Source organism: Lycium barbarum, chromosome 7 (genome assembly GCF_019175385.1).
Source record: "Lycium barbarum isolate Lr01 chromosome 7, ASM1917538v2, whole genome shotgun sequence".
NCBI lineage: Eukaryota > Viridiplantae > Streptophyta > Magnoliopsida > Solanales > Solanaceae > Lycium > Lycium barbarum.
In genome coordinates, this window is record NC_083343.1 from 972,354 (window position 1) to 990,922 (window position 18,569).

Consider the following 18,569-nt stretch of genomic DNA (forward strand, 5'->3'; position numbering starts at 1 on the left):
AATGTACAATTCCTGTTTGTATATGGACAAATTTTGACATTTTCCCTTATATTATTAATTTATATTATAGTTAAAATTTAAATATATTTTGAAACTATCTGACGGTATATTTTAAATACATTTATACATTTTAGTTACTAAACAAACATGAACATTGCGCTAAAATTTGAATTGATTAAGTTTGCAAATCAATGTAAAAAGGAGAATAGAATAAAACTTTTATTCAAGATAACACTGCATATAGTTATGCATTATTTTAACACAACATCTTCCATTCTTTCTTTCTTCTTCTTCTTCTTCTTCTTCTTATTATTATTATTATTATTATTATTATTATTATTATTAGTCCAAGCCAACATTAATCTCAGCCGTAGATCATTCAAACGTAGTATACGTCCCATCTTTGTCTTCCAGATATCCTCAGGTGGATCCTCAGGCCTACAAAGAAATGTATAAAGGTCATATCACTGATGAATGTAAAAACTCTTTATATAGTCAGGTTATATAATAAAACTTTAGTATCAAGTTAAATCGCAAACATTCATCTGAATTCTGTTTATATCCGATCAAACAATTTAATCTTAGTACATAGTTACGTTGCTTAATAATTAAAGTGAGATCTAATGCGTATTACTTAATCTTAGTTAAGTAATATAAACGTACGTGTATGTATATACATAGTTAAGTAATAATTAAAGTGAGCTCTTGCATTCATTGGTCAGATGTACTCCTTCTGTTCCATTTTATTTGACACTAGTTTTTTATTATTGTTTGTTTAAAAAGAATGACAAATTTATATATTTCTTAATGACATTTTATTTGACACTAATTTTTTATTATTTGTTTGTTTAAAAATACTGACAAATTTATATATTTCTTAATGAGAAGTTTAGATCCTATGTCTGTTAGAATCAAGAGCTCTGAATATTTGCTACTTGAAATCTTAATACCAACAATTTAAGAGACCATTTAGTTTAGTAGAGAGAATATGTGAGTGAAAAAAATGACGTATAGTTGGGGCATGGGAGTAAAGTGTGTAGTTAATGTAGTACTAATTTTGGGCCTGCAAAAGGAAAATTTTTGTGGTGGATGATTGTGCCGGGCCTGACGGGCTTTTAATTATGATGGGCCGGGTCGGGTCCCGGCTTAGTGTTTTATTATTAGCAACAATCATGGTATCTTTTTTGTTTTTGGGTTTGTTGAAGTCCTAAGTTACTTGGGACCGTTCAAAAGTGTTGCCGCAAGTAAAGTTGGAGATCCTATGTCTGTTAGAATGATGGTATTTCAGAGTCTACTTTCATGCTACATATCTCTTTATTCTCTTTTCTATGGTTGATACGAAAATGGAAAATTGACAATGTCCGAGGCATGTCAAGCGACATCTCTTCGCCGAAAAATTACATGGTATAGATAAGTGAAATTTTGATTTTATAGGTATGTATACTAGTATTGATAACACCTCTTGACACAAGCTAGAGGTTTGGCACAACGGTTAAGGAGTTGCAAAATCCCTAAGGTTGCGTGTTTGAACCTGGGTTTATGACATATCTATATTTTTTTTACGTTGCTTAATATGAATCCTGGCTTCGCCACCGGTATTTTCTGATTAAAAAAAAGGGGAAAAGAAATCAGCACCCAATATTTATATTCTTCCCAATTTGTCTTCAAGTTTGTTTAATAGCAGAATCTCATTCAGCTGTCTGTTGAAGTTCTTTGCTAATATAAATGTCTGCATAGCTAATGGTTTCGAATTTTAAGTTGAGTTCCTTAATGAGTTAGCAGTGCTAAAGTTTTTGAATGTAAATTGAACTTGTTTTTACATAGGAGGGATTATGGAAATAATGATTAAGATCTAAAACTAAGCCGCTTCAAATGTTTGCATTGTCCTTTTTGTTAATCAAACCTTTATTGCAGATGAATGAGGTGCTTAGAAGGCGCAACTTGTGCACTTGTTCTCCTCAGCCGTGGCTCTTTGTTGGGTTAGGCAATCCTGGGGATAAATACAAGGGAACAAGACACAATGTAACCTTTATTTTTGGACTAAATTACCTTCTTAGAAAGATTGCGATAAAGCGTTGTTATTTATTAAGAGATTTATCTTTTTGTTTCCATTATAGGTTGGCTTTGAAATGCTTGATGCATTCGCAGAGTCGCAAGGGATTCATATGGAGACAGTACATTGTAAAGCTATGTTTGGAAAAGGTCTCTTTAGTTAAAAACTTTGATATCTGCCTTTTAAGTGTTCAAATATATCTTCTTATTTATCTTGTTTATACTCTTTTCTAAAATTTGGTTGATATATATACCAATTCTCAGGTTTTGTCAATGACATTCCAGTTCTCCTTGCAAAGCCACTAACTTATATGAATTTGAGTGGTGAATCTGTAAGCAATTAAGTTCGTCTAATTTTATATCGAAAAGCTTTTCTTTTTCTGCTTATGATGCTGGCTGCTTGGATTCTATCCCAAAGAAGGATGTGTCTGAATGAAAACTGGTATTTTTTTTGAACAGTTAACATAAATGAAAACTGGTATTTTAAATGACAGTATTCTGTCGCATAGTGAAAGTGGGGTTACTTGTAAATTTTTTATTTCGCCTGATAAGGATCTAGCTGATCTTGTTTATAAATGGTTTAGAGTTAACTCCTCTCTTTGAGTTGGTGGTTATATAGACTGTTCTAGTTAATATTCATCCAGCCAATACCTCTGATGCTCTCCCTTTACTCTATTTGCCCAGACTGGCCCTCTTGCAGCATATTACAAGCTCCCTCTCAATCGTGTGGTTGTGGTACAATATACTAGTTATTTGTATTTTTAATATCTAATTGGACATGTTGATTATGCTTTGTTATTCAACAATTGTCTTTTTCTCCAGTTTCATGATGACATGGATTTACCATGTGGGGTTCTTCGTGTTCACCCCGAGGGAGGTCATTACAGACATAACGGGTATGAACGGAGTTCTTCATTATATAAATTTACTTAAAACAAACTTTAATTCAGTAACATGAAACCATCCATCTGTTCATTTTCAATCTTTTGAATTGTCTATATATGTTCATAGCTGGAATTGTAATGAACTTAATATTGAAAATTGATGGCTATGTCAAAATACCTAAAATAAAACATATGAAGTATTTCTTACCTCAATGTAAGCATAATATTTGTTAAAAAGTCCAGACCTACATCTGAAAATTTGTCACAGTTTGCTATGTCAGGTTTTTCATGTTTTTGCTAGTTATTTCGTACCAGAAGAGCTCTGTGTCTCTTCATGTACTGTGCAGTTTCAGTCGCTGTTAAACTGTATATAATCCATTTCTCTGTTTTTACAGGTTGAAGAGCGTGATTTATCATTTTCGTGGAAATCGAGAGTTTCCTCGGTTAAGAATAGGTTTGTGGAAAGTCTGAAATACCTAAATGTTCTCTGTTTGACGATTTGAGTTTCAGTACTGAAGATTTAACATAGTTCTCACGATAGGTATTGGAAGACCTCCCGGTCAGATGGATCCCAAAGCATTCAAGCTTCAAAAGTTTAATGCAACTGCAAGAGAACGAGTAAGTTTATCTCATTGAGTTCTTACATAAAATCGACTCCCTAATCTTTCTTTTCTTATTATTGAACTTCTTTTGCTGGTCTAATAAACTTGTGTTGTACAACCTTTGAATTTCATAGGAACGACTCATTGGTGTTTTTACAGTAGAGGCGTCTTATTTTGTGTTCTATGAGCTTTTCTTGAATATATTTTTGATAATGATACAAAAATATTTATTCAAATATCAGTACTAAGAGGGACTGCAAAATTTACAGAAACCTGGTCATGTCAAGGTTACACACATAAAGATTCTTGCAAGTCCACAAAACCAACATATCAGCAGCAAACAACCTCTATGACAAAATAGTAAATTCTGAATACATTTAAACTTCACAACATCTATGATTTCCTTCTTCCTATCAAATCATCTTCTATTTCTGTATAGCCAAATTGACCATACAATACATAAAGGAACTGTCTCCGAAATCTTCTTCAATCTCTTGTTGATGCTCTGTGTCTACCAAATTCAGAGTAACCCTTTGTAGCTTAGTGGCATTACTCAGTGAACTCCAAAAATATTCAGAGGACCCTAGCTAGAATGCAAACAGATGTATATACATGAAATACATACCTATGTGAAGCTAGTCAAATAAACTTATGTTGATTAGATATAATAGAGGAGACCAGAAAGGACCTTAGAGTAAAAGTTTTTTATTTTTTCTCATGTAAGATACCTTGGAGAATCTGTTGAACAAACTTTTGTATTTCTCCAATTTACTCGAACAACTCTTCCTTTGAATTTAGTAATTTTGAGCCTGATCGTTTATTTGAATTCTCTGGTTCCCCTTCCAATAATTCCATCAAGAATCTCTACTTCCCAAGGGGGGCTAATCCTTTGCTGCACAAGTTTTTTTGTATGTATTAGATGGTGGCTTCTTTGTTTACAAATATCTCTTCATTGAAAATTTCAAATTATCTGTTCCATAGATCAAACAGCCATTAGATTTTGATGCTTAGATGTGGAGCTCAGGATTCTAAATAGGCATGCAGTTGTACAAATATACTATAAATTTAGTCAGTTGTTTTTGCTATATATTGTTTTAAATAGAGTTTAAGAGTAGATGTTCTGTATAATATAGCTTTAAATAGAGTTAGTGTTGTATCTTGTTCACTATTACAATCTGTTCTGATAGGCATAGATTGTGTTGTTCTAACACCTCTTTGATCAACCTTCTTCCGTTTGTATTTTTCTTAATCAATTTCGATAATTTTTTTCTTCCTTTTATCAATTTAATTGTGGCAGAAAGAAAACTTCATCTAACAGGTTGAAACACGTCAAAGACGTGAAGATGGCATATTTTGTAGAATTCAACCAACGAAAAAAAATATTTGGACCCAGTCAAATTTTTCATAGACGTGTTCCCTAGAGTCAAATATATGCCATAGCAGATGGACACATTGCATTGATTTAGAAGTACCCATGCTCCACACATGAAGCCACATTAGAGTTGGAGAGATCTTTGTTTGATAAAACTAATATATTTGAAAATTGACACCAATGAAGGAATTCCAAAGGTATCTGTTTGTAGCTCTAAAATCACTTTTGAGTTGTTGAAGACTCACACATTGTACTTGCAGATTGATGCTGCATTACGGGAAGGAGAACATGCATTGGAGCAAGTCTTAGCCAAAGGCTTCTCTGAAAGTTCTAAATGCTTCAATACAATGCAGAAGTACAAGCACATAAGATTGCAGACATTGCCAACTTGACATCATGCTTCAAGGTTTCTAGATCTTGTTGTTGTTGTGTCTTTTTTTTAGTTTCTGTTGATTGAATGAAAAAAAAGTCTCTCCTGTGACCATTCTTATTTGCTAACATAAGTGAATGAACATTTCATGACCCCATCCCCTGCAACCAATATTATGCGACTTCAAAGTATGCTGTTGATACTCTTGAATTATTTCATGCCTGCGGATATATTCTGAAAAAACTGGCAGTTATCTTTATCATTTAAGCTTTCACGTTGCTTTTGCTCCATGGGAATTACTTGTACTTGGACATAAGAAAGGATTAAACCTAGCTTCCCAGTACTCTTAAGATCAATATCCATGATAAAGTGAAATAAGGAATAATAGGAACTACCTAACTCTAGTTGGTGTGATGTCAATCTCCATTGATGAGAAGCATATCCCCAAGAATGAGTGTAAAGAAAGAGATAAATGGTTGTTGAAGCCTGACTTCATCTCTTTGTTTAGTTGAATGTGTTTGACTAATGCTCATATTTTTCTGTATTTCATCGTGTATTTTTCATTACTGAAAGTTTTTAGTTTTTCCTTGTTTTGTTGGTTTTATCTCAACTAGTTCAATTTTAGTGGATGTATTTGAAATGCTGTTTTTATGAGTCTTTTTCTCGCTCATTAATGCAACTGGGAAGTGTAATATTCCTTTTTATGTTCTGTTACTGGCATTTTTTTTGCAAGCTTTCAATATTTATGGACTCGATACATTTAAGATTGGCTTCCTTTTCTTTTCCTTCATAGTGTAGGGATAGTGATCCTCAAATTTCATCGATGTCCTAGCCTTCTTTTATGTAGATGATCCCGATGGCATTACTTTCTATGCTTGCTTTGGTTTTGAGGATATAGGAAGAAACGCTATGAGCTCATAATTCCCTTTTTGATCTTACTATCTCCTCTTACCAAACTGGTTTAAATTTAGCTTGCACATTAAAATGACCCAAATGACAAGCCGGAAGAGGTGATTGACTTATTGATTAGTTAGCATTAGTAAGTCTCCAAAGGGATGGCTGAGTAATTGAGATAATAACTTGGCATTGTAACGTCCTGGTTTTAATCCCAGGTTCAACACTCAAGTGTGAACCTATGTGCTTCAGCCTTGCTGGCTAGGTTTGCATCGGCACTTGTGCTTTTGGTCTGTGAAAGACTGCTCGTTAGATCAGTCGAGAAGTGCGCAAGGTCGTCCAGACACCATGGTGACTAACAAATTAAAAAAAGTCGGTATTGGCAAAATTCGATAACGACGACAACAATAATGGTAACTTGAGGTAGGCAGACAGATCAGTATGGACTATGGAGTATCGCATTCAAGAGCTATGGAGTATCGCATTCAAGAGAAATAGGATTTGTTTCTCTTCCCCATCACTACACAGGCTAACATATATTGAAAATAAAGGTAAAAAGTTCGTGTGAATAGGTATTTCTCTTATCTTTTATGTTGCGTAATGAGTGTAAAGAATCCATTAGGAGTAAAGAAACTTTCTCTGAAAGAAGCTCTGCGTCTGCTATTTCCTTATATTGCAGGAAACTGCTGTTATAGCTGCTGACCTGTGTTGCTTTTTGTTGTAGGATTTGAGGAACGGTTCCAAAGAGAAGCTACATTTTGCTCATCAGCAATTGGTCCCTCGCTAGTAAAGGTATCTTTCTTGTTAATCCTTGGTCAACAACTTAGGTTATTTTTGCCTCTTGGCAATGATTAGTCTTATTTGTTCCCCTTGTTATACTATACCCCGCTTTTATGTTTCCGTCATAAAAGCATTTTTTGTTTAAATGACAACCTAAGACACAAGTCCCTCAACCTTTGCCATTTAGCTAACCTCAGGAGCCAAAATGGATTCAAGTTTGAACTTACGGGACTCCCAAGACAGTCCATTAGTTGATTATATGAAAAAGGATGGTAGTTGGTGGTTGTAGATAAAATTCTTAAATTAGATGGATATCAGGTAGTTTTATCTTCTGTTTACTTTGTCATGGTTAGTGGTGACCCGGTGTTTAAACTATAGAGCATCTTGAGGTTTTGATACAAGGTTATCTTCTGTCCACATAAGTTCCAGTAGAGAGGATTCAGGGTGGCAAAATTAGCCCATGAAAACATGATCCGCCTATTTTGACCCGTCCAATCCAGCCCGTCTAAAGCTAGGCTGATATGTACACCAAATTGGCCCATGAAAAATCTAGTCAAAATATTTTTAAAAAGATTTTTTTTTTGGGTTTGATACATTATATATAGCCGTAATATATAAAAAAAATTGTTAGTACTTACAATAACAACAACTTACCCAGTGTAATCCCACAAATGAGGTCTGGGGAGGGTAGGATATATGCAGAGCTTACCCCGGGGTGAGAGGCTGTTTGCGGGGGAAAAAATTGTTAGGTACTTAAACAAATTATAAAAAACAAACAAAGAAACTTAAACTTAGTAAGAATTGGGCGAGTTGGGTTATGAGTCATTTGTTAGTCTATTTCAGCCTAAGTAACTTTTGGATAGTGACCTGCCCATTCATTAACTCAGCCCATTTTGGCCCGCTTGAATTCAGCCCAACCTGCCCATTTGACGCCCCTAGAGAGGGTGCTAAGTAAAACATCACGCGCTTAGGAACGCGAGAGAACGTAGTGTAAGATTGACATGATTTTTAGCGGGATTTTTCCTTAGCATTTTTTTAAAGTTCCTTTAATGGAGTTGAACTGAATCAGGAACTACCTCTTTGCTTCTGTAATTAGAAAGTGTTGATGTTTATGAGTCATAAGCTACAATTTTCCTTGCATTTAATAAAAAATCGGGGAGCTGATCATTGGAAGGAATAATTGTTTGTTTTGTTTATGTGTAAGGCATACCTGTTTCTCTTATTAATGCTCCGCTTAAGTTCAAAAAGTTAGCACTTGTTTTTGTAGTTACTGAATTTCCTTTTTCTGATATTCTTACAGGCTCCAGAATATATGCCAGAGAACTTGACTTCATATTCAGCATGGATTGGTAGTGCTATACTTGTGAAAGTTGTCTTCCCTCAAAATCAGCACAAAACCAAGACAGATTACGACGAGAGTGGACCTTCTGTTGTTCATCGAAAATGCTTTTAATATAGGAGACGCATTTGCACTTTTTAGATTTGTACTTGCTTCCCTAGAATGTTAGGTCGAGCGACTTCTTGTTTATTTAAAATGCAGGCCTGTACATCAATTCATCAACTAGTTGGTTTTCAGATTTGTTAGTTAAACTAAGAGGTTTACTTCAGTGGATATCTACCATGTGCTTATTGCAAGCGACTCCAATTGTATATAGCCAGTGGCCTAAGTGGACAGCTATATAGTCACTCTCTTGCGAATATGAAATGATAACTAACATAATAGGATGTTTGGTTTCGGTAAATATTTATTTGCATAAAAAAAGGAATTTATAACAAATTAATTTAATTTATCATGATTAAGTGATTTAATAAAATGAAAATTATACATTTCATTAATTAATAATATAACATGATAACCAGGAGAATCTCTATAAAAAAATTACAAAGTTTTTTAGACGTTAGGCTTTTAGTTACTTATATTGCCCCCCCCCCCCCCCCCCCCCCCCCCTTCCCGTTAATAATATTATTTAGTAATAGTGTAGTTTCTTACTCTTCTATGCGCATCACTATCTGCTGTACATGCGCATTGTATCTTCCTAGCTTGCTGCTATTTTTTGTATTTGCTTCGCATTCTTTGTTCTCCTTTTCCTTTTTTTTCTTCTCTTTACCTTTTCTTTTTTGAGGCGAGATCTTTCAAAAACAATCCCTCTGCTAAAAAAAGCAGAGATATAGTCTACGTAAATTCTACCCTCCCCTTCCACTTGGTATGTTATTGTTGTCATCATGGTACTAATGGTCCAATTTCTATAATATATTCAAATTTCTATAAGACAAAGACGTATAGTTTTGTTTAGTCTTAAAGATTTTCTTGTAAACAAATTTTTGATTGCAAAAGACAAAATGCAGCAGTAATTAACTTCTTTTTCTTTATTGCAAAATGTGAAGTAGCATCACGTCAAAATTCTACTAAGAGGACAAAGACAACAGAAGGGGGCATACGACCTCTAAAATTTTATTTGCTTGCACCTAATGAAAGTTCGAGTATATTAGTTATTCATATTTTCGTCATTTTTAGATTTGAATTTTAGTTATTCATTAATTGCATTTAGTTTGCAATCACTTAATGGGTTTAAATGATTAAAACATATGAATTTTTTTAATAGCATAAGATGCTATCATCCACTTTTACCACTAATTGATGCCTCCACCACCCACCATCCATAACTACCATCCTCAACTACATCCGTGGCCGCCGCCAAGTACCACAGTCAACATTTTCAATCGTCATCACAAGCCACCATTTCCAGACATCCACCACTATTGATATATATCACCAACTACTAATATTAGTTATCACCACTTTAGTTGTCACTATCATCCACCACAATTATTAGCCTCTACAACTAATTGCAACTATAATCCACCACCATTAACCTTTATTTTATGCCACTATCATCACTAGCTACTATCCACAGTCATCACGATCAACCACCATCGGTGCCAACCACCACCTTTAGTAGGCACCCGAAATCACTATAATTAGCCATCATCACCACCAACTACCATATTAAGAGCCCGTTTGGATAAGCCAAAAGTCACAAGTTAGGAATTCTTGACTTATTTAATTTTATTTTTTTGGTTTAAAAACAAGTGTTTGAAAGCACTTTTTTTATTTATCCAAACACTATAATTTTGTTGTTTTGGTTTATCCAAGCACTTAGGCCACTAATTTTATTAAAAGGCTTTTGCTAACAACATACAGAAGCAAATGACAAAATCATTACATAGAAAAAATGTGCCAATAATGTGTCGGATATATATATTTAAGACCTTAGAAGAATGAGGAGAGTATGTATATTGAGACTCTCTTGCTTAATATTTGGTCTTAGGCCACTAGTTTTATCGAGCGCTCTTGCTTAATATTTGGCTTTAGGTCAATAGTTTTATTGACACCGTTGCTTAATATTTGGCCTTATGCCACTAATTCTATTGTGACTGCTCTTGTTCAATATTTAGAATTAGGCCATTAATTTTATTGAGACGCTCTTGCCAGCAAATAACATTACCTGTTCTTCACCCATGAGATCCTGCAACCTGGCTTTCAATTCCGGTCCATGTCTCCCACCACTCTTAGCATTAATAAACACAACGATCGGAGATTCCGATGCAATAGGAGTTTCCGATCCATCAGCGTAAGCCATATCATAATGCCGTTTCACAGAATCAACATCTTTGTTTATAATCGCTTCTCTCATTGCTACTCTTAAATATTCAGGTATTGTAATACGTTTTCGTAAATCTTCTTTGTGTATTGTTGAACCTGTACATCCCCATATTGAATCTATAACAGATGATGATGATGATGATCTAGTTGATGATGCCGTCGTTGATGATAATGATAAATTTGTCGTCGTTAACTCCGACGAACCCATTGAAATGACTGAATTGCCCCTCTTCCTGTTTTTGTATTATCGGTGATTGGTTAAAAAGGGGAATACTGTGTCGGATATGTATAGGAGGAGAAAGTGGAGATGACGAAAGGCATCGAAATGGCATTTGAATTTTGTCTTAAGAATATTTTTTAGAAAAAGTTGAGTTTGGAATATATTACTATTAAAATAAATAGGTGTCAATTTTTGTCATCTTGGTTAACTACAAAATTAAAAAAAAGGTGTAAATATACTCTAAAGTCTGAGTACACTAAACCCGTTTACGAGAATATAATGGGTATGTTGTTGTTATTGTGTAAATATACTCTTCAACTAATGGGTATGTTGTTGTTGTTGTGTAAATATACTCTTCAACTTTGTGATTTAGCGTACATATATCCCTCATTAAAAAAGTGATGAAAATATATCCCGCCGTTACACAAATACTGCAAATATACCATTTTAGTTGATAGATTTTTTTTTTTAAAAATCATTAGCTTAAAAATAATAGCATTGGCTTTTAAAAAAAATAAGTCTACTCATTTTTTTAATACACTTATTTTTGTAAAGCCGCGTGGTAATTTTTTTTTCTAGCAGGTCGGGTCTGGTTCATTTTAAAAATGGGTAGACTTATTTTTTAAAGCGAAGGAGCTATTTTTTTCAAACAAACCAGACAACCCACTAGAAAAAAGAAATTGCGTCGTGGCTTTAAAAATTAAATCTAAAAAAATAGGTAGACTTATTTTTTTAAAAGACACGTGACATTTTCTTAATTAAAAAATAAGCTAAATGATCTGTAAGAAAAATTAGCGAAAAGGGTATAGCTGCACTATTTATGTAAAGACATGGGTATATATGTACCACTTTTTGTAATGAGGATATATCTGCTCTAAATCGCAAAGTTAAAGGTATATTTACACCTTTGTCCTTTATCACTCCATCTAGTTGATGCTGTCGTTGATGATAAATTTGTCGTTAAGTCCGACGAACTCATGTGAATTGACAGATTTGCCCTTCCTTTTTTTTTTTTTTTCAGTTTTCGGTGATTGGTTAAGAAGGGAATAATGTGTCGGATATATATAGGAGGACAAGGGCGGGTGGTGGGGTGGAAAGTGGAGACGAAAAAAGGCATCGAAATGGCATTTAGATATCTTTTTAAGTTGATATTTTACGGTTAAGAAGCAACTGCCCAAAAATTTCAAATTTTTTTTATTTATTTCTTAAACTTCGTGTCAATTGACTCGTTGATAAATCAGTCGTCATTAACTTTGACGAACCCTTGTGAATTGTCTAATTTTCCCCTCCTTTCTTTTATTCTATTATAGGTTAAAAGCTAATATTATTGTGGAGAAGAGTGGGTTGGTGGGGTTGGGGGTGGGGGCTAAAGTTTGTGCGGGGAAAAAGTGGAATGAAGAAAGGCACTAACGCGTTTGAATTTTGTTTAAGAATAGAATACTTTAAGTTGATATTTGAAAAATAAAATAAAATTGAGTTTGGAATAAAAATTTAAAATAACGTGTCTTTGTGACCTTGATTAAATAAAAATAAAAATTTATTTTTTAATTAAATTAACCTAATAAATTTATATATTCAACCAAATAAAGTGTGTGTTTGCATCATTTGTGTAACGATAGGGTTATATATGCACCACTTTTTTAATGATAGATATATCTTCTCTAAATCGCAAAGTTAGAAGAGTATAATGAAGGAAGAATATGCGGAGCCATGCTATGCTATTCTTTTAAAATCAAATAGGACTTTGATCCACCTCATTATGTAATATTCAACGCATAATATATAGTTTTAATAATGTCGTCATGCATTAACCTTCGTCTCAATGTTTCGATGAACCGGTCTCGAAGATTTGTTATTTGTTGGGATGTTATGTTATTTGTCTTAAGAATATTTTTTAGAAAAAGTTGAGTTTGGAATATATTACTATTAAAATAAATAGGTGTCAATTTTTGTCATCTTGATTAACTACAAAATTTTAAAAAGGTGTAAATATACTCTAAAGTCTAAGTACACTAACCCCATAATACAAGAATATACTGGGTATGTTATTATTGTGTAAATATACTCTTCAACTTTGTGATTTAGCAAAGATATATCTCTCATTAAAAAAGTGGTGAAAATATATCCCGTCATTACACAAATACTACAAATATACCATTTTAGTTGATAGATTTTTTTTAAAAAAAAAAATCATTAGCTTGTTCTTTAATTAAAAATAATATCACTGCCTTTAAAAAAAATAAGTCTACTCATTTTTTTAATACACTTATTTTTGTAAAGCCGCGTGGTAATTTTTTTTTCTGGCAGGTCGGGTCTGGTTCATTCTAAAAATGGGTAGACTTATTTTTTAAAGCGAAGGAGGTATTTTTTTCAAACAAACCAGACAACTCACTAGAAAAAAGAAATTGCATCGTGGCTTTAAAAATTAAATCTAAAAAAATAGGTAGAATTATTTTTTTAAAAGACACGTGATATTTTCTTAATTAAAAAATAAGCTAAATGATCTCTAAGAAAAATTAGCGAAAAGGGTATACCTACACTATTTATGTAAAGACATGGGTATATTTGCATTATTGTGTAACGGCAGGGTATTTATGTACTACCTTTTGTAATGAGGATATATTTGCTCTAAATCGCAAAGTTAAAGGTATATTTACACCTTTGTCCTTTATTACTCGATTTGGTTGATGCTGTCGTTGATGATAAATTTGTCGTTAACTCCGACGAACCCATGTGAATTGACAGATTTGCCCTTCCTTCTTTTTTGTTTCAGTTTTCGGTGATTGGTTAAGAAGGGAATAATGTGTTGGATATATATAGAAGGACAAGGGCGGGTGGTGCGGTGGAAAGTGGAGACGAAGAAAGGCATTGAAATGGCATTTAGATGTCTTTTTAAGTCGATATTTGAAAAGAGGTTGAGTTTGGAATAAAGTTTTAATATTCCGTCCGTCCCATTTTATATAGAGTTTTTGACTGGACACGGAATTTAAGAAACAAAAGAAGATTTTTGAAACTTATGGTCTAAAACAAATCACAAAATTTTGTGTGGCTAGAAATCATTAAGAGTAAAAAGGTAACTTTAAAGTTAAATTATTAGTAGTAAATATATAAAAGTGTCATTCTTTCTTGAACTGACTAAAAAGAAAAGAGTGTTGTATAAATTGGGATAGAAGGAGTAGGTGCAATTTTTGTGACCTTGATTAAATACAAAAATTAATATTTATCTTTAATTTATAAAATATATCTTAAGAGTTTTGATGGTTTTAAAAGTATTTAAGCAACTAGTGCGATGCACGAAATATCACGTGTTAAATATTACAAAACGCGTATAAAAATAATAAACTTTCAATTGCGTAAATATTCTATTACCGATGATGGTGATGATTTTCTAGTTGATGTCGTCGTTGATGATGATAAATTTGTCGTTGTTAACTCCGACGAACCCATGTGAATTTACTGATTTACCCCCTCCTTTTTGGAGTCGATAATAGTTGGTTAAAAGACTCTAATGTGTCGGATATGTACAGGAGGAAAAAGTGGAGTTGAATAAAGGCATCGAAATGGCATTTGAATTTTGTCTTAATAATATTTTTTAGAAAAGGTTGAGTTTGGAATATATTATTAAAATAAATAGGTGTCAGTTTTTGTGACCTTGATCAAATAAAAATTAAGATTTATCTTTACTTTGTACTTTTTCGTCCATTTTACTTGTCGACTGTACTAAAAATAAACAGAAAAGGGTCAGATTTGCCATGGTACTCTCACAAGTAAGTTATATTTGTCCTTCGTCATATACTTTTTAAATATATTTGTCATTATCATCCAAATTTATCGTCATTGTTAACTCCGACGAACCCGTGTGAATTGACTATTTTACCTCTCCTATTTTTGTATTATTGGTGATTGATTAAAAGGATATAATTTGTCGGATATTATGTATCGGAGGAGAAAGTGTAGATGAAGAAAGGCATCGAAATGGCCTTTGAATTCGGTTTTAAGAAATATTTTGAGAAAAAGGTAGAGTTTGGAATATACTATTAAAATAAATAGGTGTCAATTTTTGTTACATTGTAAATTTAAGATTTATTTTTTAATTAATCCAATACTCTCTCCGTCCCACTTTGTATGATATTCTTTCCTTTTTAGTCAGTCCTATAAAAAATGTTTTTATATTTAGTAAAAAGTCAACTTTAAATTTAATTTTTTATCTTTAATGAAATGATTTGTAATAACACAAATTTCTATGATTTGCTTTACGGCCAATCTACTTCCTTTATGATTTCGTTCGAAATCATATAAAGACAATTCCTATTTGTGTAAGTATTTTACGGTTAAGAAGCGACTGTCCAAAAATTTCAAAAATCTTTCATTTATTTCTTAAATTTCGTGTCAATTTACTCGTTGATAAGTCAGTCGTCATTAACTTTGACGAACCCTTGTGAATTGACTAATTTGCCCCTCCTTTCTTTTATTCTATTAGGGGTCGTTTGGTTTAAGGTATAAGCTGGGTTATCCCAACACTAATTTTTATACCATGTTTGGTATAAGGTATAAATTAGTGCTGGGATAAATTTATACCTTGTACCAAACATGGTATAAAAATTAGTGTTGGAATAACCCAACTTATACCTTCTTAACCCACTAATACTGGAATTATTTTATACCATCTTTTAGATGGTATAAAATAATCCCAATAGATGGGATAAATTAGTCCCGGGATTATAATCCCGGGACTAATGAGTCCTTAAACCAAACGACCCCTTATAGGTTAAACGGAAAAGGGCCTAAAATACCCTTGAACTATTGAAAATGGAGCAAAAATACCCTCCATCCATCTTTCAGCCCCCAAATACCCTTACCATCCACCTACTGGGTCTAAAATACCCCTATTGCTAACAGAATATTCTGGTCAAACACGTGGCATTTTTTTATTGGTTGGCTTATAAAATTAATTAAACTAATTGACCAGATAACCCAAGTGCCCCCCCCCCTACCCCACCCCCCGACCCCCCCCCCTACCAAACATGGTATAAAAATTAGTGTTGGAATAACCCAACTTATACCTTCTTAACCCACTAATACTGGAATTATTTTATACCATCTTTTAGATGGTATAAAATAATCCCAATAGATGGGATAAATTAGTCTCGGGATTATAATCCCGGGACTAATGAGTCCTTAAACCAAACGACCCCTTATAGGTTAAACGGAAAAGGGCCTAAAATACCCTTGAACTATTGAAAATGGAGCAAAAATACCCTCCATCCATCTTTCAGCCCCCAAATACCCTTACCATCCACCTACTGGGTCTAAAATACCCCTATTGCTAACAGAATATTCTGGTCAAACACGTGGCATTTTTTTATTGGTTGGCTTATAAAATTAATTAAACTAATTGACCAGATAACCCAAGTGCCCCCCCTACCCCACCCCCTCCCCCCTCCCCCCCGTGAATTTTTTTTTGCACCCCACCCCGCACCCCTACCCCCCCCCCCCTATTGCAAAAACAATTAATATTTTTGAAAAAAAAAGTTTTGACGTTTTTTTTGGGTTTTTTTAGCTGGGAGGGGAGGGGGGCGTAGGGGGAGGGTGCAGGATGGAAAAAAAGTCAACTTGTGCCTTTTAGATTTTTGGGGGGTGGGGGGGTGCGGGGGAGGTGTAGGGTGCGGGGTGGGGTGCAAAAAAAATATTGTAGACTACACTTGTGCCTTTTAGATTTTTGGTTGAAAATATACCATGTTTTTTAGGGTGAGATATATATATATATTTTTTTTTTGGTAACTCAATTACATTAGACATTTTAATTTATCAAGACATTTCACAGTACTTGTGCTTTTTACTAGGAAGTTGAGAAGCGTAACAATATTTTTTTTGCACCCCACCCCGCACCCTACACCTCCCCCCCCCTCCCAGCTGAAAAAAAAGTTGACTTTTTTTTCCACCCCGCACCGTCCCCTTCCCCCCACCCCCCAAACCCCGCATCCTACGCCCCTCCCCTCCCAGCTAAAAAAACCCAAAAAAAAAAAACGTCAAAACTTTTTTTTTCAAAAATATTAATTTTTTTTGCGTCGGGGGGGGGGGGGGGTAGGGGTGCGGGGGAGGGGTAGGGTGCGGGGTGGGGTGCAAAAAAAAAAAAAATTCACGGGGGGGGGGGGGGGTCGGGGGGTGGGGGTGGGGGCACTATCTGGTCAATATTGCAAAAGTTAATTAGTTTAATTAATTTTATAAGCCAACCAATAGAAAAATGACACGTGTTTAATGAAAAGATTATGTTAGTGATAAGGGTATTTTAGACCCAATAGGTGGTGATAAGGGTATTTTAGACCCAATAAGTGGATGATAAGGGTATTTGGGGGCTGAAAGGTGGATGGAGGGTATGTTTGCTCAATTTTCAATAGTTCGAGGGTAGTTTAGGCCCTTTTCCGTAGGTTAAAAGCTAATATTATTGTGGAGAAGAGTGGATTGGTGGGGTTGGGGGTGGGGGCTAAAGTTTGTGCGGGGGAAAAGTGGAGATGAAGAAAGGCACTAACGCGTTTGAATTTTGTTTAAGAATAGAATACTTTAAGTTGATATTTGAAAAATAAAATAAATTTGAGTTTGGAATAAAAATTTAAAATAACGTGTCTTTGTGACCTTGATTAAATAAAAAATAAAAATTTATTTGTTAATTAATCTAATCGAATAAATTTATATATTCAACCAAATAAAGTGTGTGTTTACATCATTTGTGTAACGATAGGGGTATATATGCACCACTTTCTTAATGATAGATATATTTTCTCTAAATCGCAAAGTTAGAAGGGTATAATGAAGGAAGAATATGTGAAGCCATGCTATGCTAGTCTTTTAAAATCAAATAGGACTTTGATCCACTTCATTATGTAATATTCAACGCATAATATATAGTTTTAATAATGTCGACATGCATTAACCTTCATCTCAATGTTTCGATGAACCGGTCTCGAAGATTTGTTATTTGTTGGGATGTTATGTTATTTTTCTCAAAATAAAATAAATTTTTTCATCCAACTCGTTTAATATATTAAGGCAAAATGGTAAAATTTGTTCTTATATTAACAGAAATCAAGTAATTTTATCTTTCATTAAATTTTTGTTTAATCTTACCCTGATGTTAGACAAGAAGTCGCATTTTTTGCCTTGGGCCTCTTATTGAGGGTAATTTTATATCATAGTCAAACATTTAACAGATATGGACCTTTTTTTCAAAAACGAAAAAGAAAAAAAAAACAGATAAGTGAAGTTCACCAATTTTACATTGGGACTTTATTAATGACAAGGGGAAAACGAGACCTTTTTCTAACGGCAAAAATAAGACTAGAACAAGCGTTTAACGAATGCAAAATTGTTCAATTTCGGATAATACAAAGCAAATTTTGATATTTATCTTGTATTACTAATTTATGTATTTGTAAAACATAAGATATAGTTTGAAAATGTTTGATGCAATTTATTGTAATCGCCATCTACGTAACTCATCCCCAAAGGCAGATTTAGGTCAGAAAGTGGTTCCTGCGCATCGTTTTTATTTTAATTTAAAAGATTCGGTATAGCCTAAGGTACATCAATAGATGTTACAACAAAACTATATTCGTTTTTGCTAGTCAAAATTATTTATTATCGAATTCTAAGAAACGTGATTGACTCAATTGTGGAAGATGACAAACATAAATATTGTGCTAAAATTTGATTTGATTATGTTGCAAATCAGTG

The 18,569-nt window shown here is 33.6% G+C and overlaps 2 protein-coding genes across 9 annotated transcripts; one reads left to right on the forward strand and one right to left on the reverse strand.

Moving 5' to 3' along the window:
• The first annotated feature begins 1,181 nt into the window (after window positions 1-1,181).
• Window positions 1,182-8,561, forward strand: LOC132602842 (peptidyl-tRNA hydrolase, mitochondrial-like). 7 transcript variants are annotated; one of them, XM_060315629.1, is made up of 11 exons: window positions 1,184-1,404; window positions 1,915-2,022; window positions 2,118-2,202; window positions 2,317-2,384; window positions 2,737-2,787; window positions 2,875-2,948; window positions 3,332-3,390; window positions 3,478-3,554; window positions 5,171-6,725; window positions 6,899-6,966; window positions 8,255-8,561. In XM_060315629.1, exons 1-9 carry the CDS (start codon window positions 1,300-1,302, stop codon window positions 5,300-5,302), a joined length of 759 nt encoding a protein of 252 aa, XP_060171612.1. In that variant the 5' UTR covers window positions 1,184-1,299; the 3' UTR covers window positions 5,303-6,725; window positions 6,899-6,966; window positions 8,255-8,561. The 7 variants fall into 7 exon arrangements, with proteins under 7 accessions (XP_060171616.1, XP_060171612.1, XP_060171613.1 ...); XM_060315630.1 differs by having other exon boundaries at window positions 5,171-5,316; window positions 6,393-6,966; XM_060315631.1 differs by having other exon boundaries at window positions 5,171-5,316; window positions 6,427-6,966.
• LOC132602844 (diacylglycerol kinase 7-like) lies at window positions 3,639-11,011 on the reverse strand. 2 transcript variants are annotated; one of them, XM_060315635.1, is made up of 2 exons: window positions 10,461-11,011; window positions 3,639-4,125 (listed from the first exon to the last, which is right to left on the reverse strand). In XM_060315635.1, the coding sequence occupies exons 1-2, from the start codon at window positions 10,824-10,826 to the stop codon at window positions 3,964-3,966; spliced, it is 528 nt and encodes a 175-aa protein (XP_060171618.1). In that variant the 5' UTR covers window positions 10,827-11,011; the 3' UTR covers window positions 3,639-3,963. The 2 variants fall into 2 exon arrangements, with proteins under 2 accessions (XP_060171618.1, XP_060171619.1); XM_060315636.1 differs by lacking the exon at window positions 3,639-4,125 and adding an exon at window positions 4,341-4,430 and having other exon boundaries at window positions 10,461-11,009.
• Between the last annotated feature and the right edge of the window lie 7,558 nt (window positions 11,012-18,569).